Below are 24,156 nucleotides of genomic sequence, written 5' to 3'. Positions count from 1 at the left end.
GACAGGAATGGTGGCCTAGGATCACTGTTGGAACAGTCCACAAACATCTAGTTTCTTTAAATGAAACAAAGTCTTCTGGGCCAGATGAACTGCATCCAAGGGTACTAAAAGAACTTGCAGATGTCATCTCTAAACCTCTGTCCATTATTTTTGACAGTTCTTGGAGAACAGATGAGGTGCCAGACGATTGGAGGCGGGCAAATGTTGTCCCCATATTCAAGAAAGGGAAAAAGGAGGATCTGGGTAATTATCGACCCCTCAGCTTGACATATGTAGCTGGCAAAATTTTGGAACAAATAATCAAACACTCAGTCCTTGAGCAGCTGGAACTGAGAGCTGTGATCTCTAAGACTCAGCATGGGTTTTGCAAGAACAAGTCATGTCAGACCAACCTTATCTCTTTTTCGATAAAGTGACTATCTTGCTGGATTAGGGGAATGCCGTGGACATAGTTTATCTGGATTTCAGTAAAGCTTTTGATAAGGTTCCACAAGATATTCTTGTTCATAAGTTGGTAAAATGCGATATGGAACCTAACTCTGTCAGATGGATCAATAACTGGTTGACAAATCGTACCCAGAGGGTACTTGTTAATGGTTCAGCATCTTCTTGGAAAAGAGTGACAAGTGGAGTACCCCAAGGATCTGTCCTGGGACCTGTGTTGTTCAATATATTTATAAATGATTTGGATGAGGGATTAGAGGGGATACTTATTGAATTTGCAGATGATACTAAACTGGGAGGGGTAGCAAACACAACAGCAACAAAATACAGGATGATCTTGATAGGCTCGAGAAGTGGGCTAAACTGAATAATAATAATAATAATAATAATAATAATAATAATAATAATAATAATAATAATAATAATAACGATGACGATGATGAAGTTCAATAGGGACAAATGTAAAGTTCTGCATTTAGGTAGGAAAAACCAAATATACCAATATAAGAAGATGGGGGAGACTTGTCTTGTCAGTAGCATGTGCGAGGTGGTAGGTTCTCCATCTTTGGTAATTTTTAAACAGAGGCTAGATAGCCATCTGCCAGAAAGGCTGATTCTGTGAAGGCTCAAGGGGGTGGCAGGTTACAGTAGATGAGCGATTGGGATGTGAGTGTCCTGCATAGTGCGGGGGGTTGGTCTAGATGACCCACGAGGTTCCTTCCAACTCTATATTTCTATGATTCTATATTATACATTGATGACTTTTCTAGAATTCTACCTTATTGAGAAATTAGTGGGTTGGGGTTTACTAGTATAAAAAGCAGAATCCAATGGCAAATCTCATTAGAAGTCTGGCTAACCTGAGCTCCACTGTCCAGCTGCTTTATGCCAGTTCTTTGGGAAGTTCTGTAAACCTCTGGAGCCCGTGATTAGGGGCCATAACGCATGCCCATTCCTAAGAGTTGCTCCTTACCCATATGCATTCAAATTCAAGGTGTTTATTTTTGTATAGAAGAGTTCTGTGAAGTATAAACATCTCCCATTCCTTTTATCCAATAACAGATAACCATGCAATACACCTACACTATTATCCATAGTCCTGTTTCACTTTGATATACGGTGACTCTTTGAAAACAGGCCATAAATCTGGTAACCAAAAACAGCCCTCAAAGTTTATAGAAGGTCTGTTACCAATAAAAAGTCCTCTTAGAATGCACTAACATATTAATTTGAATGCAAAGAATTAAAAAGTAACTTATTTGAACCATGCTTTCCAGCAGTCAAGAAAAAGAGTTTTTTTTAAGTCATAAAAGCAATTGAGTATCATCTTGCAAATATCAGCCTGGTGAAATATGTTACGAACAAGTGATCATACACAACATAGGATTAAATAAAAAATCCAAATGAATACGCTGAATTTATTGCAATGAGAACATTGGTGAGGGCTGTCCAATTAAGCCTGAGAAGAGGATGGGGAACAACTTAAGAGAGTTAGCAAAGGTAAAATAATGTTCATTAAAAACAGAAAAACAAGCTGAAAAAAATCCTTTGTATTCAGCTTCACACTCGTACATCATAATGTTCCAGTAAAAGCCCATTTTCCCTTGAGATAATAAAAGAATTGAATTTTTCCTTATCGGTCATCTATTTTTCTAGCTATAGCTATTACTCCCTCTCTGCAGTTGCTAGGCAACAAGAAATATTAATAGCAGCTTTTATTAGCTTAGCTTTAGCAGCAGAGTACCAGAATGAGAAAATGGAAAACATAAATGTGTTACATAAATCTTTCAACCTTTCAGGGTTTGTGTTAGTCTCTGTTTTCATAATGATTTATTGAAGTGATGGTTCATTTATGAGAAAAAGGAGTGTGAAATAAGAAAACGGAACATTACCCTGAAGGACTGTTTGAAAATAAATAATTATAGGAGGTGAAGAAAAGCTGTTTAAAACCATTTCTCTGAGTTTTATAAAATTTAAAAAGACATATTTCTTTCATTTATTGCCTCTGAGAAAAACACTAGCACAGAATTGCAAACTGGCCCACGATTAATACGGAGACAAGCTTCACATATGATGGTATGATGATTATTCCTCACTGTGGACATGTCAGGGAATCTCATTTTTAAATAGAAATCCATTAATGAGCAGAATTTAAAGTAAGTTATAACCAAAGGCATAAAGATTCCATTCAAAAGAAAAGAGGCAGACAATTATAGGATTACAAGACATGTCTCTGAATATCTTAGTCTTGCATGTCTGTCCCCATGTCAACAATGTCTGCCATTACATTAAAATGTTCCAACATTTATTTCTGTTTATTTTTATAAGACTGCTAATTTGGAATTCAATTTGTTTTGTAGCTTGATTGGAGTAGCTTTATGCTCTGTTTTATTGCGCCAGTCTCCGGCAATAGGCCGGGAAACTGTACTGCTATATTTAAATGCTAATTTATTTCTCATTGCGCTTCACAGGTGTTTTTAAACAGTGTAACTCAGAGAAGCAGCACAGTTCAGCTTCTGCATGAAAATAAGAAATGTAGTCTACAGTGTGGATATTCGTGCTGGGCAGGATTAATTCCTTTGGATAATACTGAAAGCTGGTTTACATATAGCAGCCACCACAGAGAGGTCTATTTTAACTCATACTGTGAGGTGTGTTTTTCCAAGTTCTAACCTCTCCATGCACAACTCCACACAAACTGTACATCCCTGCAAACACCTGAAACATAAGACGTGTGACAGCCTGGTGCATGACTCCTTAACTGCTAGTTCCTAGTTATATTATACTCTAGTCCTGAATCTTGCTACCCACTACTAATTAATGAATCACACTTTATCTTTTACAGGAGGAGGATAATTCCTGTGATTTCTTATTTGAACAGGTGAATAACAGTACCACTGAATATGCATGGGACTTCCTCTAACAAATTCATAAGCAGTAAAAAAAAAAACAAAACCCAATGCTGGTATCTGGTGGCTAACAGATGGTTTGTCTTGGATGAGGCAGGTGTAAGTTCCAATATTTCCCATTGTATATATGTTGTTCTCCCTCAGCCTCAATTCTTTTTGCAAAATAGGAATATTATTGGTGTGTTGTTGTTGTTAGGTGCGAAGTCGTGTCCGACCCATCGTGACCCCATGGACAATGACCCTCCAGGCCTTCCTGTCCTCCACCATTCCCCGGAGTCCATTTAAGTTCACACAGACTGCTTCAGCAACCTCATTCTCTGTCGTCCCCTTCTTCTTTTGCCCTCAATCGCTCCCAGCATTAGGCTCTTCTCCAGGGAGTCCTTCCTTCTCATGAGGTGGCCAAAGTATTTGAGTTTCATCTTCAGGATCTGGCCTTCTAAGGAGCAGTCAGGGCTGATCTCCTCTAGGACTGACTGGTTTGTTCGCCTTGCAGTCCAAGGGACTCGCAAGAGTCTTCTCCAGCACCAGAGTTCCTCACAGTAATGTTTAGATGACAACTGAGTAGGGTGGCCAGCTCCTGGTTGGGGATTATCTGGAGATTTGGGGGATGATATTCTGGGAAGGTGGGCTTTAGGGAGGGAAGATACCTCAGTACAACACAATACTATACAGCTCAACCTCTAAGGCTTCCATATTCTCCAGGAGAACAGGTATCTGTAATATGAAGAGCTGTAATTCCAGGAGATCCCCAGACCTCGCCCAGAAGTTGGCAACCTTACAAATTGGTATACAGCAGTCTGTAAACTACAAGATGTTATTGACATGATAATAATACTTCCACTAAGTAATCTGCACACAATTTTGTAAATGAAGAAAGATAGGGAGACATTTCAACCTGACAGATGATACTATGTAATTTTACTAAGAAGGAAGTCCCATGAACCCCAGATTGATTCTACTGAGAAATTCCCATGAGAGACCCTGACTTTATACATACTACTTCACTGTACCAGGGCCTAAACAAGAAGTACAATGGAAACCCAGTTTAAGGGAAACAGTGGGAAACTGCAGATATATGATATAGGGAAAGTAAGAGAGGAAAACATGTGTTAAAACAGTGATCCCCACTCATTGGAGGAAAGTATCCACTAGAAAGTCTCCAAGTGCCCACTCATGTGTTTGAGGAAGATGGGTGTTTTCTCCCCCTTAGCAGGTCCTGCCGAGGAACAGCTCCTTATGCATCACCCTACTGCCTATTATCCAAGCACAGGGGCTAACCTGCAGCCTTTTAGCTGATGATGGTCACCACCAGCCTCTCTACAGGTGCCCACAGCCTCAGTATGGCTGGCCTTCCCATGTGTTAAAGGATCATTGAGTTCAAGCTTAGAATCCAACATTTTCTTTTGATTTATTATATTACATTTATCTTTCTCCCACCATAGGACCCAAAAGGGTGTATAATATATTGGCTCCCAGTAAGTCTTTCATTGAGGCACTGATGACATCCAGACTTGTTTAACATCAGCATGTTTGCTGTGTCATGCACCTTCAGACCATACCCTGCGACCAGCAAGTTAAGAGGAGCCAATGTGGTGTATTATTATTGAATGCTCACATTATTGGATGCTCACAGCCATAAGAATCTTCTGGCAATGGTTGCCAATGCCATTGCCCTAGATAAAAAAATTAGAGCATCCAATGAAGCTTCTGTGGTGAATGATACGGATTTGAGAACCAAAGAAGTTAGCTGGTCCAAACCATAGCTGCTTTTGAGACTGCTGGGGCTGTCACAGAAGTGTTGATGGCCATTGTAGTGGCTTAATGGGCCTTTCATGAGCCAAAATATGCTCTTTTATCCTTGTGATCTCTAATTGTGCCCTCACCATCTTCTGACAGGAGCCCAGATGACTGTAGTGCTGCTACTGGGGCATCTACTGAGGAAACCTGAAAAAGCTGGTTAGTGAAAGATAGTGGAGCATATATTTATATTTATTTATTTATATTTGGGTTTGTATGACCACCCCTCCTGGATACCAGCTCAGTTAAAACAAGAACTTAAAACTGTTAATAATTAAAAATATAAAATGTTGACAAAGTGCTTAGGATTCCATAACCACTGGTCTCAGCTTACTTTCAAATATTACTTTCATTCATTCCAGGGGTGGAAATTTTATTGGCTCTTGTAAGAGGGGGCCAGCTCAAAGATGTTCTGTTATTCATTAGTTCCAACCAAATCTTGGGTGGAAAAGCAGGACCACTTCAGAAGGTCACATCAGGTTAGGGCCAGACCAAAAAGGCCCAGGCCCTGGTTGAGGCCAAATATATGACTCAGGAGCCAGGGGCCCAAGCTACGGATGGTCTTGAAGATTAAGCCCAAAACCTTGAACTTGATCCAGAATTCAACTAGGAGCCAATGCAGCTGCCTGAAAACAGGCTTGATATGGATTCTCCATGATATTCTAGTGTGAGCCCTCACTGCTGCAGTTTGGACCAATTGTAGTCTTCAGATTAAGGACAAGGGCCGACCCGTATAGAACAAGTTACAGAAATTCCACCTGGAGGTGACCTTTGCATGGATCACATGCAAAGTGGCTAGGTGCTCTGGGGACAGGTAGGACACTAGTTTAGCTTGGCGGAGGAGGTAAAATGCTAGCTGTGCTACTCTGGTGACTTGAATAAGGAATAAGGAAGCATCAAAAATCACACCCAAGTTCCTAGCAGATTGTGCAACTGTCAGTTGTACTCCATCTAGGGATGGCAAGTGCACTTCCTATTCCTGTTCTTTCCTACCCAGCCAAAGGACCTCCATCTTGGAAGGGTTGAGTTTCAAGTGACTCTGCTTGATCCAGACTGTCATTGCACCAAGCAACTGGCAAATATCTCAGGGGACGAATCTGGCTGGCCAGCCATTAGGATAATGCTAGGGAACTGCCTGGTGGCCGTAGGTTTGACCGGTTCTGCCTTTAGTTGCTTTTTGAGAATTCCGGAAAGGGAAACACCTTCTCTGCTATATTAGAGTTCGGGAAGAATTCTTTATTCTCTTCAGGTCTGCCCTTGAACTTCAATGCAGAAGTGCCTTGTTCCTCTCCTAAAGGGCTCTCTTGTGGTTCTAAGACTGCCATGGTCTTGGCTAGGAGCTAATGGTAATCCTCTTATTTAAAGATTTTTTTATGGGCCGTTCTGGGATCTCTATTTCATCTACTTCCTTATCTGACAGGAATTCATCTTCTTCTCTTTCTTTGCTGAGTCTGTCTGAGTCCCAGAGGAGTTGTATCACTCTTTTCCTGCGATAAGCCACTAAGTGCCTTAGTGGGCCACTTAGTTCTTTCTGCATCTCTTTGACTAGGAGGAGAAGGACCATGAGGTACTGGGTTGGGGGCTTGGGGGCTATGTTTTCCATTTCCACCCTAGTAGAAATTTACAATCTCCTCCCACAAGTAGATCCATGGTTCAATAGAAGATAACATGCTTTGAACACAGAGGGTCTCAAGTTCTGGCAATGAACTCAGGTAGCTGAACTGGAAACGCCTTGGAGAAATGTTGTGAATCCAAGTAAAAAATGTTGAGCTAAGTGAATCATGAATCTATCTCATGATGGCAACTCCACACATTTAATAAGAGGCTATGGTTATATCTAACTGTAGGTGTTGTAGTCCTAGTCATGTTTGCTGGCTGCTTGTCTACGCTTAATTCTGCAAGAGATGATTATGCTGACAAAGACAAAGATTATACTGCCACCTCTGGATAGCTCAGCAGGTACAGATGTTTGAATTTGCTTACACAGAATCTTGCAATAATGTTCAAGAGAAAGAAAGGTATGCTGAACTGCTATCATGGCTTTTACTTTCTCCTGAATCTAGTGTGACATCTGTGGTCAAGCTTACATTTCACATTATTGGATGCAGTATAACACAGGAGAAATATATTTCTTTGGGTTTTATGTAATTAGAAATGTGTCATGTAAGAATTTCTTGCATAATCTCAATATACACTTTGCAACTTGTTTATGTAAAACCTTTTGAAATCTGTCTCCCACTCAACCATTCTAGATTATATTGTTTACAAGGACAACACTCCAGTAGATTTATTCATGTGCTAAAGCCTCATTAATTTTTAGCAAGACCTCAGAATAGAATCTGTCAAGACTATGCCATGGCAAATCCTAGCAGTGTCTTTATCATATAACTCCCACTAAGTCCTTGGAGTTTTGCCCTTGCTCATTAATGTTTTGCCAGCACACCATAATACAACGGAAGGCATATGATCCTGCAACCTTGCTGTAGCTAAGTAGGTCTTGCCTGTACCTGGATGATGAAAGCCTACCTAGGAGCCCCACCGACATCATTTTGGAATTATACAAGGAAAACAAGGCAGGGTATAAATTAATTGAAAACAAATAAGCATCTCTACCCATGAAGCTTGAAGATGTTGTTTAAACAAATTCATAGGCATGAAAGTAAATACAGTTTTTATATTGTTTCTTTCAAACTGCAAGACTTTTAGTGTTGCCACCTGCACCATTTTTTTCATTTGGTGTGAGATGAAATTTTTACCATACATTTATCTTCTAATGAAATGGTTCCTTTCAATATTTTGCATTGAGATGGCAACTCTAAAACTCTTGTAAAACTCAGGTATCATTTTGACAAGTTAAGGATGTGCAAGGAAATCTGTGTGTGGAGTGGAGGATAAATCACTGAGATCTGTTCTTCAGATTCAATTTTCTCACTCTAGCAGAGTGTAAACTCGTAGGTCTATGAACACACCAACCTTTAAAAAAAATTGATACACAATTGCTCCCATCATTCCTCTGCAGACAACAACAAACATAATCCTTCAGGGTGCTTTTGGTTGTTTTTCTTATTTTTTGGGGGGGGGGGGGGTGAGAAACATTTCTTTTTATTTTACAAAAAGTAATCTTTTCTCATAACTGGAAAGCTTCCCTAGTACGCAGAAAACATGACCTTGTTTGTAGGTGGCCCTATTTTTGCTCCTCTTTGTGTAAGCACTTGACTGTGAAGATTGCTGCTAGAAGGAATGGTATGTCTTAAGGCAGCGGTGGCCAAACTGTGGCTCTCCAGATGTCCATGGACTACAATTCCCATGAGCACCTGCCAGGCGATGGTGTGAAAGACCTCTGCCTGAAACCCTGGAGAGCAGCTGCCAGTCTGCGCAGACAATCCTGACCTTCATGGACTGAGGGTCTGATCCAGTCTAAGGCAGCTCCGCAGGTGTTCCCGGACACTCAACCAGATTTGCCTAAACACCCACCCAGTGCTGGCAGGGGCCCAAGGGAATTGTAATTATACCTGCAGGGCTGCCACCAAGAATGCCGCATCACCTGCTCTTGTAGCCCACACTTATAGAACATAAACGGAAAAATTAAGAACTTGTTATCACATGCAAAAGTAGCTTCAAAGACATAAGGAAAACAACTATTGTTACAATAACATTTTCTTTAAAGGTTGGTGTCCTGTTAAAAACATAAACCAAAACATCCCCCAAAGCACTTTCAAGATTTCCCCCCCCCCAAAAAATAAACTTTATTATATCAGTTTTTAAACCTATGTGGAAAAGAACTGTAACACAAAGAGAAAATACAACTGATCTGAGGACCAAGCCCCAAACAAAAATCCACCCAGGCACAGGGAGGCATGAACTTTGGTGGATGTCAGATCTATAGGCTGCAACAACAGCAACAACAAAAATAAATTGAAGAATCAAACATCCTTGGTCAGCAGTTTGTTTACAATAGTTTTACTGACATGCTAAGGGATCTCTGTGCAAATGGTGCCTCACAGTCTATCATGTTAATTTACAAGCCTGAATATATATACATTGTAGGGAAATGAAGCTTGCAGTTTTGCTGTTCAGGAGATACACAATAAGTTACATTATAAGAGTGAAAAACATGAAAACAGTACACAGCAACATATTTCTGAATGTGGATCTATGGCCCTTATTATAGGAGGTGCTTGATATGAATTCTATTCTATTTGCTTCCATGGTGAATGAAAATTGGATTTCTCCCCCCCCCCCCCGCCCCCTGTTCCACATAGGTCCTCATTACATGAGATGTGAGATGTGAGTTAGACTGGGGGCAGGGAAAAACTGACATGGGGGGAGCTATTTGTTCCACTGTTGCTGTTCATGTGACAATGGTATGTCAATGGTATGTCATGTGACAATCCCTGCATCAGGATTTGGAGCAGAACTGCAGCACTTTTTATGGTGAGTCTCCATCATATATGCGACTGCAAGCTGGGTACAGGACTCTTGACCTGGTGCATGCTACGTATCCCATTTAATTAGTTTCACTAACTCTCCTGCAACCTCCTCACACTAAATGTAGTCTGATTTTGACTCTTCTGCTCCCTCTAAACAAAGATACATAACTCAATCTGTGTAAGTTTACACCAAAGAAAATCTGGCTAAGGTTGATTCCGCACCAGTGGTGCCCCGGATTTCTGCATCCCAACAACGCAGCAGGGGCAGAAAGGTTCCACTGTGAGGTGGGACAGTGTGTTTGTGGAGGTTATTTGCAGGAAGGTAGGATTGTGCAACAACAACAAAAATGTCCCATTCACCCCCATGGTTCCGCAACGCCCCACTGAGCTGAATGAAGCATTTTTTTGTCCCTGCTGACATGTTGTAGGAGGGGAGGAACCGGGCATCGGCTCTTCCATGTCCACATAGGCCACATAGGCTTCCAGAGTGGCTAAGGAAACACGAAATGTCCGCATAATGCAGGACAATGGAGCCCTGAAACATGCCATACCCGGGAGGGGGCCGGGCCAGTGGATGTGGAGATTAGCCCCCATTGCCATATGAGTGCCCACCTGGCCTTCCCCCCCCAAAAAGGAGAATTGGCCTGAGTTCAATAGGGCTTACTGCAAAGTAGGTGTGTACAGGATTGCAGCCTTATAATAAGAGAAGTTTCTGAGTTCACATTAGCTGTTTGGATGGGAGGAGTAGGAAGACTCCTGGCTAATCCTATTTCTACATCAACCATAAGAGGGCATGTTAGCTGAAGGGGGGCTGATAGGACTTCATGTCAATCAACAATAAGAGTTGGGATCTTTTTAAAAGAGAGAAAATAAGAAGAGCCTTCCTGGATCTGACACTGGTCTACCTAGTTCAGCATCCTTTTTCACATAGAGGCCAGCATGTTGCTCTAGACAGCAAGGCTGCCAAGAGGCCAGGAAGAAAAGAGTGACCTGGGCCTTTAATAGAGGCTTAATACGTGAAAATGCGCAGCTGAAAGATTTTCATGGTTTGTAGATAAATAACATCATCTGGTTATCAACAACCTCGTATGTATCAATTAAAGAGAGCCAGTTTGGTGTAGTGGTTAGGAGTGTGGACTTCTAATCTGGCATGCCGGGTTCTATTCTGCACTCCCCCACATGCAGCCAGCTGGGTGACCTTGGGCTCACCACGGCACTGATAAAACTGTTCTGACCGAGCAGTGATATCAGGGCTCTCTCAGCCTCACCTATCAAGAAGAAGACTTGGTTTTCATACTTCACTTTTCTCTACCCAAAGGAGTCTCAAAGCAACTTACAATTGCCTTCCCTTCCTCTCCCCACAACAGACACCCTGTGAGGTAGGTGGGGCTGAGACAATTCTGACAGTACTGCTCTGTAAAAACAGCACTATCAGGACTGTGACTAGCCCAAGGTCACCCAGCTGACTTAATGTAGAGGCACGGGGAATGAAACCCAGCTTGCCAGATTAGAAGCTGCTGCTCTTAACCAGTACACCAAGATAGCATTGAATAAAGAACTGTTTGCTTTTGTCCATCTTAAATTGTACAGTTTTCTAACCAAGGCTAGAACACAGTTCTGTACAGTATCACTGTGAAACCTGCCTCTATTTTCAACCCCCTGCCTAATAATCTCCAATTTGCCATACACTCATTTGACATTTTTATTAAAAAAAACCACTACAAACCCAAGATACCTTTCCATTTCAGTCCCTGTCAGCACAGATCCAATCAACATATATTTAAAGTAAGGTTTTTTTTTATTTCAATGTGCTTCACCTTACACTTACCTACAATTGAACTTTATATTCCATAGTGCTGCATACTCATCCCATTCAGAGAGGTCCTCCTGGAGTACTCTGCAATTTGTTTTGATGCTTACCAGCCTGAATAATTGGTAACATCTGAAAAACTGGCCATCTCCGATTCCAGAAAATGTATGATCAAATTAACAGACTCACAAACATTTCAGCTATTCAACAAGGATTATGCCAAGGTTTTCCCCCCTTTTTTTCAGAATGATGATCTTGGGAAAGACAACTCCAAGTCAATTTTTAAAGTGTGTAAGAATTTATCCAGTTATATGAGTACAGCATTATCCTGTACTAAACTTAGGGCCATTGTCTCAGGATCAGCCTGAGTCAGTATCCAGCATGATACAACCTCTATCTGCACTGCACTGAACATTCTCCAGTTTTGGCTCCAGTCTTCCTTTTGTATCTGACAAATACATGCATTCCAAATTCCTTCTGAAAACCCGTTTCTTGTTGACAGCTCTTTAACCCACTCTGCTCAAATGGTGCCTTACCACCATCTCTCTTTTTTGCACAGTCTGCTTCTCAGTGTCACTTAACATTCCTTGCCAAGATGCTGAAAAGATCTCACTGCTGTATGGGTTTTAAAGATAAAGCTCTGATGATATTTCTCCTGCAAAATGAACAGCTAGAAACTTCATCAGGATCTCCAGACAAGTTCATAGAGCTCCATGAAACACTGGGAAGGGGGTGCTCAACTTAAAAAGAAATCCAGTGTACTGATTAAAACTTTGCTATTTTAAATACATATGATAAGACCATTTGTTTTTCAAACCCTCATATCATATTCCCACCTATTTCTTATTTCCTACACATTATTTTGTGTGTTTATCGTGCCAATTTCCCACTTACCCTTCCTTTTCCACTTATTCCCCCCATCCTCTTTTGGAAAATTAGTCCTCATCCAAAAATCCCCTTCTTTTCATTACCTGTATGCAAGTCTGGCACAGAAATGTCTGTGCCAGAAAAGTATGTAAACACTTCCCTGGCACAGAGACCAATAATGTGGAAATATTTCTTCCTGATCTGTACATAGATAGGTAACATTAGATCTAGCTCCCTGTCTCAGTCCTTCCCAAGGCTTCTTAGATTAATATTGCGACATTTCAGATATAATTTTTGCAGTGATATCATGAACGTGTGAATTTGGAGTCTACATTCTCCATATCCATGTTTAATTTGAGAAATCAGCTCCTCTAAACACTACATCCTGTTCATTTCTTACATCTCTTCTGCGACATCAGTGTTGCTTCTTCATAATAATCTCCCACACTGCACTGGCAACAATTGAAGCAGGGAACCTTTTGGACCGGACAGGTTACTTCCCATCTCAGTGCTGTTGGTCATGAAAATACCAAGAGTAAAAAAACATCATGCCATTTACACCTCTTATGTGACCACTGTACTTCAAACATTACCACCCAGTGTGAAACCTGATGAAGAAGCAACTATAGAAAAAGGCAACTACAACAAAATCTTCAGCAGTCAAGGACCAATCAGTCAGCGATTGTCACTAAGCATAGCTCTAAGTCAATGTGACATATCAAATGACTGGTTGGGTTGTGATCCTAAGCATGTGCTCTCATGTTTACATGAAATGACTGAAAAATACTTCTATGTTAGTACTTAGCATGCATGCTTCCTAGAGTTGCCCTTGAATTGAGCACCAAGCATATGTCCCTTTGTTTCTGCTGTGATTAATAGCTTCCCAAAGCTGACTTAGCATTTTATTATTCCCTGTTTTCCAAAAAAGCATTGAGTCATGGTTCTACAGCAGGGATAGTCAACCTGTGGTCCTCCAGATGTTCATGGACTACAATTCCCATGAGCCCCTGCCAGCCTTCGTTGGCAGGGGCTCATGGGAATTGTAGTCCATGAACATCTGGAGGACCACAGGTTGACTATCCCTGTTCTACAGGACTCAAATGCTCCAAGGTTTCACACAGCAATGAGATCTAGCATGCATCCTGCAGCTATTTAACAAATGTCATTGGTCTACTTGGTTTTAAAACATCTAGCACAGCATGGCGACCTGACCATAACAGGAGGCCAAGGTTCTGTTCATAAAAATAAACATGTGTGGGCCAAAACAGTCTCAGTAACAACATTCTACATCAGATAGGCCTGAAGAACAGAAAGGAGCACACCGGCATCTGTGGTTACACCTCAACTGGTGAATTTCCTCCTCACTTTGCTCCTTCATAATGAGAACTTGATGTGTAGATGTTATTTATAGAGCTAAAGTTTCTTTTATAACCCATGCAGCAGGATGTGGTGAAAATATTGGCTGCACTCCCTTTATCTTACTGAAGAGAACATTAGCTTTCTTCATATCTCACATTCAGTGGGAGATGAAAGGAGAAAAAGTTTGACAGGTGCAGAGGACAGTTGAAAGGTAGAATGTAGGAGCACTTTAATCCTCTAGCAAAATCTGAGTTCAAAACTTAACAACACATATACTGAGCCAATGAGTTCAACATGCACTGGGCACAATACACCAAGCATTACTGTGGCAAATACTTCATTTAAAATTAAGCTTTTAATTGGCCTTCTGCGCACCCTTCACTGAAATTAATGGACATTTTGCATTGTAGTTTTAGTGTAGTATATTTAGCACAGTATATTTTAGTATAGTAGTATATTTTAAGTATATTTAATCTAACTACTAGGCACTGACATACCTCGGTGTCTAATTTTTTTGTACTTGGAGTAGTTTTATGAGGGCATCAGAATCATTCTGTGGTCCTGATCCCACAGTACTAATAACACAAACCTAACCATGTTTACCTATGGTATCACCCAGGATTTGCTTAAAAGTGTGCTTAAATAAATTAACAATTGCCCAGACATCATGCTAAATGACAACTTGCACCAACCTCAAAATTATTTGAGCCTCCAAACGGGGAAGGAACATCCAATGGTTTACAGCTGAATGTTTGCTTTCTTCTTCCATCATCTCAGAACTCAGCTTCATAATCACAGTTTGCAAACTAATCATCTCCCACGGTTTGTAAATTTGGGTATCATGGCAAAGCACAGTTAAGCTTTCGTTGCCCTATTGTGCAGTACAGATGTATAGTCTTACATGCTGTTAAACACTATGCTAGTTAGTAGTTTTAGATGTTTTGAATCTTATTGGCTATCAAGCTCTACTGTTAAGATTTCTCTCCATAAAAATATTACTTCAAGAAGTAAACAGTAACTTCTGCATACATATTTTTGATAAAAACAATAATTTGCTTTGAAAGTTTTTGTTCCTGTTTTATATGCTATATATATGTTTTATATCAGAAAACATAGCTCTTGGCATGATAAGAAACAGACATTTAAAAGAAGTAGAGATTAATCTTCTGCATATGGATACATTAATTGAAACATAAACTGCACATATGTATGGCGTTAAAAGCACCAGTTCTCAAAACACTTACCACATGCTGCAAATAGTTACTCCTGTGAAGTTCCATGGACCTCAGTGGAAGGCAATCTAATGACTAAAGCAACAGGGGTGGGAGTTAGGGGAAATGGAGGATCTATTCCAAGTTCTGCCAGTGAATCATTTATTCATTTATCTAATTACATCTAATCCCTTCCTACATGCGGGCAAGCCATGTCTTTCTAAGCTTCCATCTACATGATATGGACCATCATTCTCCCTTCTTATAACACTAGGCTGCCGTGAGAATTATTTATCCACCTGTACGCAATGTTCTGTATTCAACAGGCCAATGAGTTACTTGATGAAAGGTACTAATCAACTGCTGCACCCAACCTCCTTATTTTAAAACACTACTGTACAAAGTCATTTCCTTTTACTCACCACTGATCATTGCTGATAATACATATTAGTGGCCAGTGCTTTTCTGCAAAAAATACAGGAGGGGGGAGGGAATCCTAAGTTCCTCAACGATAAAGGCATTCTTCATTCATTCCACAATCCCATTGCCAACTGCAGTGGGATGCAACAAGATCTTTTCTGGTATCAGTAGGCAGAAAGGAATTGTTGGCAGAAGGGAGAGGAACAGGGCAGATGAAGCCTCAGCGGCATTACCCTCTAAAGCTATGGGGCTGTCAAAGATGCAGGAGGGTTCCCTGAGTTGCAGCCTAGCAAGCCTTCCAACAAAAGCACGCTCACAGTGCCTCTGAACTGGTTATGTGAGATCTGCCACAAAGGCATAAGCTTATCTGTTTTACTGGGGAAATGGACTTTGACATTCTGAACATTTTAAAGCAAGGCATGGTGCTTGTGGGATAACAAAATGTATCCAGCTGGTTTCACTATGGTATTATACAATGAACTAAGAACACTCCATAATAGCTGGCACTAACTCCCCAGTAAGAGCTGATAGTTTAAGAAGTCTTAGTAAGGCATGCAGGTGGAAGGTGTTACTGAGACACACTGTCAAATGAGCTCCGTCCATGGGATTCATGCATCCACGCCTTCCATTAAGTATTGCATGGTTAATAAATGGGATCAATGCTACCCAGTCAAGAACACACAATGAAGACCCAAGGTGGCTGGAGAGTCAATGGAAAATAATGGCCAATTTGCTGCAACAAGATATGGAAACTCTGACAGCTAGGGAAACGACATCTGTTCGAAAGGTATAAAAGTTTGCATTTAAAAAAAATTTAAACAGGAAGACAATTCACTTCCTTGCCTGCCTCTCTGTTGCACAGAGCCTTAGAGATATATCATGCTTTTAGAAGCTTCTGTTTAAAAATGAAACATTCTCCATTCACAATCAAGTGGGAAACTCTGGTTTCTCCCCTCCCCATTCCCCACCCTGGCTTTTCATTTTCATTACAAGGAGGAAACAAATCTTCATATCCCTGTTCTACACTTACAGCACACTAAGCCTTCTTCTTATCTTCTTGCAGCTTGTTCCTGATTTATTGTCATGATGCTGCATTTGTAAAACAGAACCATAAAATAAAGAATAGAACATTTTCCAAGCTCTGCTCCAAAATAAATTATTTCAGATGTATGGAAGCTGCTTAATAAATCCCACTATTCTTGTTTCTTTGAGTATTTTGCAAACTGATTTATAAGTGCAATATCCTCTCTCAAAAATGAGACAATCAACGCAGGATAAAATTATCATGTTATGAAAATAGGGGTCAGGCATTGGGGTTGCTCTTTAAATTAAACCGAGAGGGGAGATATCTTTCATGTGAAATTGACTCTTTTGTCTCAGAAATGAATGTTTTAATCAGCTGCGCTGAAGAGGAGCCCTAAAGTAATGTTTGATTTCATGCAAAGGTGCCTGTTGGGTTTCGACAGACAGGACCTGAATCCCCACATTTTAAACACAAAATAAATTATATCAAATGTCGGTAGCAGCCGTGGAAGCTGTTGGGTGAACCTTTGCTAGTCCCAGCCTCCTAGGAAACTGTTTGCTGCTGAAAATCCAAACTGCACTAGAAAAACAGACTACTTTTTATTACTTGTATGATTGGTTAGTTTGTCTGCTTTGTTTCTTAAAACCATTCCTTCTAATGTTATCCTAGCCTTCTTCCAAAGAGCAGTAGTTGTTCTTCACAAAACTCCTCTGAGGTAAGTTAAATTGGGAGATCAGGGACTTCTTCAAAGCTAATCAATGAACTTGTAAAGATCTGAACCTGATCCCACATTCAAGTTCAGCCCTGTAGCCACCAACACACTTGTGCTGGTTCTAGGAGATTATAATAATACAGAACTGAGGAAGTGAAAGTTTTCAGGAGTCATCAGTGAAGGAAATCATGTAGAGCAGGGGTAGTCAACAAATGCTGGCAGGGGCTTATGGGAATTGTAGTCCATGAACATCTGGAGGACCACAGGTTGACTACCCCCGATGTAGAGCTCTCTGCTAAGGTTGCACAGCAATTTCCATAGTGCTCATAAAACTATGATTGAAGTTAATGCTACATGGGTTTTTTTTCCCCCATGACAAATTCACCTTTGCTCTGGGCCACCACTTCAAACATTCTCTCCTAGATCCACCTTTTAAATATTTAATGAATTATTCTTGTGCTGCTATTTTATGCAAATGGGGAACATGGGCCTTCTTAACATATTGTAACAGTCAGGAGATAGTGATTTATTATCTGCATGCAATAGGTTATTATTAACAGGCATACAGACTTGGAGACCATATCTGCTCCTTCAGACAGCATTTCTACAGGCTTAATTTAATTGTTTATTTCATTTACATCCTGCCTTTCATTCTAAACTCAATGAGACATGATGCTTTAAACGGAGAAGTTGTGTTCTACCTTTCCTTAGGAAACAACAAGATGTGAGGAAATCCATGACTGGATGCCACATATTTAACTTGGTTCACAGCATATATGAGAGGTCTGGATTAAGATCTCAGTACTAGTGGTGCTAGAAGAGAGGTGAATCCTGCCCACCCATGCCATTTCCTGGATGGAACTGAGGGGCCTCAACAGCTATTAGCTGAACTTACAGTCACCTGAGAGGGCAGTTTTCTATCCTGGAAATGGAAATGGTACAGCCCCAATCCGAAGTCTATTCCCTGCCCATTTGCTTTTCAAGAAAAAAATCCAAGACATCAGGTAATGTAGCGATGGATCACTACTCTCTCATCTAATTAAACTCTCAGTCGCTGTTTGTTTTCTTCACCCTCTTCCTATTTTCTCAGCTACTGTACTTAACCTTTTCCTGACTCTTTTACTGACTATGAAGACTATGAAAAGGAAGGCATTCCTACTTTCCTGGGGTCTCCAAAGAAAAAATATCACTTTGTAAATTAACCAGTGGTGGAGAAAAAAAATGGAAAAACCCCTCAACTTGATGAGACAGAAGAATCTCTACAACAGAGAGACTACTAAAAGCAATAGGAAATGGGGAGGAGGGAAGACAGGAATCAGCCTGCTTTAGCCCCAGAGAGACTCAGAGTCTCCTGCAGGGTGGGACTTCTAAATCATCCCTTTTGCGTCATTCTTCACAGGCACTCAGCCAATCCCTATATAATCCCTATATCTCATATCAAGTGATATTTACCCATTATTTTATTATAGTAAATAAAAGCAGGTCACACAGAGAAAAGGTAGCTGCTTCTACCTACTTGGGAAACTTCTGATGTATGCAGGAAAAGATAATTTTGTAAATTAACCAGAAGAACCACCACTACCCAAAACAACCTGTTGAGGATTAAGGATGCTCCAAAAGCGATAGGATACTGAAAGTAACTGAACATCAGTATATATTCTCCTTCCTGCATTCTTATTATTAATGTATCTAATTCTCAAACTGGTCTCATCTGCAGGACCTTCCCCTATCACCAACTGTGGTGCCCACCATATCCCACCTGCTACAGTCTCATGAAGGGGAGAGTGGTGGTGGTGCCAGCTGATGAAATCTGAGTACATGGAGGTAGGAGTCAGGGAGAAAGTGAAAGAAAGTGAGAAATGGAAGAGGGATCGAGAGAGAAACAGTGTCAGGAGTGGTGTAGAGAGAGGGAAAAAGAAAAGGAGTGACCGCAAGCTTGGGTAGACAGAGAGAGATGAAAAGTAAGAAAAGAGGTGGAGAGAGGGAGAAAGCGAGAGAGAGAGAAGAGAGACTGAGAGAAGAGGTAGTGGGAGAAGGGAGGAAGCAAAGGTGAGAGGGATGGAATGGCCACTACTGCAAGTTCCTTGTGGGTCTCCAGTCATTGGATCTAATACATGCTTTGCTTCAGATTTCTGGAATTCTATTCACTTTGCTAATGAATTATGTTAGTCCACTAATTGCTCTTACTTACACTGAGTAATTTACTTTGAGTATCATTCAGAAAGGAAGATAACGATTGAGCCAACTCAATCCTCTGAGAATGCCTGAGGTGGAGATTTCAAAGGCTGAGGTGGGATGTCCAAACTGTTTGCCCCTTCTGCAATTCCTCCTGGGCTCTGTGCTTCTATAATCTTTCCCCATACTATATGAGGTGCAACAAGCAAATATAACTTTCACCAGGCATTGTTTTCCATGAAAGACAGTTCTGTCTTGATTGCCTCCTTCTTCCATAGTCTTGTGTTAGGAAGGGGTAAGGAGGACAGAAAGCTGAAAAGTAACAAAACCCTATTCAGAGTAATTTTGTTGTTGCTGCTGCTGTTGGATTTTGCTGACAGTTACATGACCCAACACGAACAGCATATCTTAACCTACAAGATTGCTTGCTCCTATCTTAAAGATGAATGTGATATTTATATTATCCACAAAATCTATCAACAAAGCAAAGGTCACAAGGTGCAGAAGAGCCCTCTCTGTTTCTGCCAATCAAGCCAAAGCAGACAAGAAGAATAAAGCACATGCATGCAGGTCCCCAAAGGCCCAAATCAATATGCATGGAGTCATATATTCTAAGAGTAGAACAGAGAACCTCCACATGAATACATCTGGGCTATTAGTAAGTTTTTTTGGGGGGGGACGGAGTAGAATGTCATACCCAAAATAGCACCGGGGTGGGGAAGGATTATGTGTGTGATTCTGCAAATCTTATGAAAGAGTCAGCTATTCAACTTCCAATCATGAGACTGGGTCACCTTAAATCAAAAATCTGTCACTCAGATTAATTCAGCTCTCACTAAAACATGCTTATTCATGGATACATTGGTGAATTTTATCAAATGAAGGTGATAGAAGATTTTAGAAATCTTCTTTTACTGGGTGAACTTTTATGCAAGCTTTCAGGTTCATGTAACTCTCTGGGTAAACAAAATGAAAAAGCTCAGTTACAACATACACCAAAGGCCTCTGCATAGATTTAAGAATTGCCATTTGGATCACTTATAAGCATTATAAACACAAAATGCAGATGCTGTCCTAGGAAGAAGCATCACCTCAGCTAATATTCCTCTCATTATCTTAGCCCAACCTGACAGGACCTCTGTATGCCAAATAAGATGCTAATGGCACATAATTCATGGAGTAAAATGCAACAAAAGTAAAAGGGAAAAGAGAAAAGGTTACTCACAGTAGGTAGTTGACTAGAGAGAAGATGTCCATCTTGGCTCAACATATTAGACACCATGATGGCTGGAAGGTCCATATTCTGGTAGGAATATGCTGGTATCAGGCTATTTGGAGGGAGACTGTGGCACAGTGAATGATATCCAGTTTCATGGTCCACCAAATGAAGGAGGGATGGGTCTGGGAGGTTGGGAGGAGTAATAGGAGGGATCTCGTAGTCTTCATTATTCTCACTCTGGCCATTGTATGTCTAAATGAAAAATAGAAAAAAGGCATTTTCACTAAGAATGTCCCACTTTGCCCAAAGCCTCACTTGACTGTTTTAGGCAGCCAAAATGTGCACTGTAAAGACTGGGGTTGCACAGTTCTATTACCATTATTTCTAAGTTTCCAGAAATGCAGAGATATTTCCAGTATAGCTGTTTTTGTTTTGTTTTGTTTTGAGTAGGTCAATCCTATGCATGTGTGCTCACAAGTTCCATTAAGTTTTGTGTATCTTATTTCCAAATAAGTATGCATAGCCCATAAGAAGGAATACGTATATTCTCTACATTGAAATGGATCAGATATTCACCAGTAAAATGTCTGTGGTACAAGAAAATTTATTTTAGTTTCCCAAATGAATCTTGAATGAAGACCATTCATTGTGAAGGGGAGGGGACAGGACTAATGAGGAAGCTCCTGGAAATATTTGTAATGTTAATTAATTTAAGCCAGGCTTTCTCAACAGGGGTTTTGTGAAACCCTGTGGTTTTTCGATGGCCTCGGATTCTTCTGAATGGGTGAGTTAATTAATTTGTAACATATTTTTTAAATTGTTTAAAAATTTATCGGGTGGTAAGACCATATATAGTTATGTCGACCCATCCACCTCATCCCAAAATGGCCAATGGTGGATCAGGAGGGGGTGGAAAGGGGCGGGACCACAGTCATGAAAATCCTTGCTAGACAAGGCTCATCATACGTGATAGTGATGGGAGAGATAAGTATTCTCATTTTAACTATGGGGGGTGATGGGTTTTGCAGGGGATGATGGAATGGTCTGATCCAGCCCTGTTCCCAGACCAGTGGAATAGGCTGATGGGCCGTTTCTGCCATTGGAGAGGCAGGGGAATGACAGAGCGTGATGTCACATCTAGTGGGAGTGTCTGGGTGATGTCAATTCTGGTGAAATGTGACTTCTAGGGTCATGGCAGGGAGGTGTGGCCTACTGAAATCATTTGCAGGGTTTCTCAAAACTTGAAGAATGTTTCAGGGGGTTCTCAATGGTAAAATGGTCAAGAAAGGCTGGTTAAAACCATTATTTCATGTTGCATCTGACACAGAAAGGCTTTGTACATAGAAAGCTGCCAGTTAAATTCCTGGCATTTCTACTGAAATACTCTCAGGCAACAGGTTAAAAACTGTTTTCTTCCTGGAGGCCCTAGAGAATTCCTGTCACTCAGAGAAAATGATACCCAACTAAATAGTCCAGTATGGCCCGTATATGAGTTTTAAACATGTGTGTGTGAGAGGAACAGCAAAGCAACTCAGCAGAAAACTCTCAACCTCCTTCCTGTTTTAAAACACAGGAAACCTTTCACTCTCTTTGTACCTTTTGCATAGTTCTGCTAGTACCATTCAATTAGACAACAGAGATTTGTTTCAAAAGCATTATATAAATGGATCAAAATCAGAAACAAAGCTATACACATGGAAATAAAATTATACAATTTCCAATCAACACGTTTGTAACCCGTGCCTGAAAGCATTCAGACAGTATCTACTAACACAAATCAGGTAACTTAAATTCACTATCTTTCTATATTTTTATGAAGATACATGGAGAGATTAAAGCCCTGCCCATGTTTAGCCCAATGGACTTCAGAGGGATGACATATATATGACTGCATAAAAGATTGCAGCCCTTTGCCCCCAAACAAAAGTTATGCAGGTACTCCTAGAGATGTAAAATGTCCAGAAATTTTGAAGGCCTTGGGTAAAAAAGACTCCTCTCCCCTATACAAAACAGAAATGCTGGGGGAAATTTTATTATCTGCAATATTTACTTTCTTATCAAATATAAAATACATCATTTATAATAAAGCATATAAAACTGTGTTGTTTGATATTAGCAATGAACTGAGAAAATAAATTTTGTTTTAAAGAAATGAACTAGTCTAAGACTACCAGCATAAAACACCAAAAACTCTGAACCTTTAATAATGTATTATCAAACCTATTAGTGCATGCTAAGTGCTGCCTTAACAATTTACATTTAAACACTAAACATGTTCTTGCAAATATGTTATCTAATGCTATAGTCTGTTTCTCATGCTACATGCCTTGAGTAAAATCTTGTCTTACAAAGCATTTTATTCATTCCAAAAGAGAAAATATATCACAGGAATGGCAGGCATATTTTAAGCAGGAAGGGATTTTGGACTTCTTTTTTTTAATCTCTGTTTTAGTTGCAGATGCTTTTAACTATATTGTATATGGGGACGCCCTTGTGTGCTCAAAGGTTCAAAGTACAGATCAGGGCTTCTGCATACATAGGAAAGTTGTTTTTTATTTCATCACCATTGTTTCCACCAACTAACAAAAAGAATATTAAAATGTTATAGACAATATGAACAGTAAACATTTGTACAGAGTAATTGGACACCTGGAGTTTTGCTGGCAAACTTTTAATACCTGTATAAAAATAGCAATGGAAACAAAATTATAACGTATATATACATCAAATGGAATCAACAAATCCATCATCTATTTCCCCCCAAAGCTGTTTGTTCTGTCATTTTACAGCATATTACAATCTCACATAACTCTGGTTCCCCACTTTTCTTTTGATCTGCTGTTACTAAAGTCATGGTAAGAATTAACAGTGTAAGTTTTTTATTTTCACATTTGGAAAGGCTTGAACTGTTACTTTAATGACTGTTTTTTCCCCCTACTAGAAAATATTATAGCTTACAGATGCCTACTAGAGAATATTGTAGTTTACAGGTTCTATGAACTATAAGAATATTGGCAGACAATATATGTTTTTGCATAAATATTTTCCGGCCTATGATAAATATATGGTTGTCTCAAAAGCAGTGGTTGGCCAGGTTATCCAAGAAGATGTGGCAGTATAGGTATTCAAACCTAGGTCTCCCAGACATAGCGCCCAACACTCTAAACCCCCATCCCATAATAAACATACCCAGATTTTCACTATTCCTAGAAATAATGAAGTCAGAGGTTAAACACAAAGTTGACTGAATCCAGCTTTCCTTGCAGAAACCTTCACCCAATTTAAGTGGCTCTTCCTACATAGGAAGTTGGCTTGCTAACCAGCTTGAAGAAAAAATGGCTTGTTGCTATAACAGAAGCTTTAAGTGCGGAAGTGGGCAGCTGAAGCTTTTCATGTCATGTAGTTAAGGTGGCCATTTTTTCTCCTCTAGGCAATTGGCAGAAGAGCCACTAAAGTTGGAAGAAAGTTTCAAACTTTGCTTGGTAGAACAGGGACAGGATCCACCCCAGTATCTCCAGCCACCTTATCTTTTGCCAGCACTGTGCATAAATGCTGTCCACAGCAGCTATAATAGGAATTCAGCTAACATTTTCTACACCAAACAGGATGCTGACATGGTTACAAAGTTCCTGATGAGCCAGAGAGGCATTATTATTTTCGAAATTGTATCTATTGCATGACACTCAATCCAATTGTTGCCCATTTTCAGGAACCAGCAACCATACCAAACTATGACCACCACACATGCAGTTTTCATGCAAAACTAAATCTGGCTGATA

General features: G+C 40.2%; 1 protein-coding gene across 5 annotated transcripts in view; it reads right to left on the bottom strand.

The window, feature by feature from the left end:
- TOX2 (TOX high mobility group box family member 2) overlaps positions 1–24,156 on the bottom strand; it is a 298,443-nt gene that overhangs the window by 125,553 nt on the left and 148,734 nt on the right. For 3 of the 5 annotated variants that reach the window (XM_077335269.1, XM_077335266.1, XM_077335268.1), the window contains exons 3-4: positions 20,384–20,629; positions 14,861–14,923 (exon numbers count right to left, since the gene is read on the bottom strand). In XM_077335269.1, coding sequence (XP_077191384.1) covers positions 14,861–14,923; positions 20,384–20,629 — 309 coding nt within the window. The remainder of the gene's footprint in view (positions 1–14,860; positions 14,924–20,383; positions 20,630–24,156) is intronic. The other 2 variants (XM_077335270.1, XM_077335267.1) reach the window with 1 other exon arrangement.

Source organism: Paroedura picta, chromosome 4, assembly GCF_049243985.1.
Source record: "Paroedura picta isolate Pp20150507F chromosome 4, Ppicta_v3.0, whole genome shotgun sequence".
NCBI lineage: Eukaryota > Metazoa > Chordata > Lepidosauria > Squamata > Gekkonidae > Paroedura > Paroedura picta.
The sequence above is the reverse complement of the archived record's forward strand: the minus strand, read 5'-3'. Positions and strand labels throughout refer to the sequence as shown.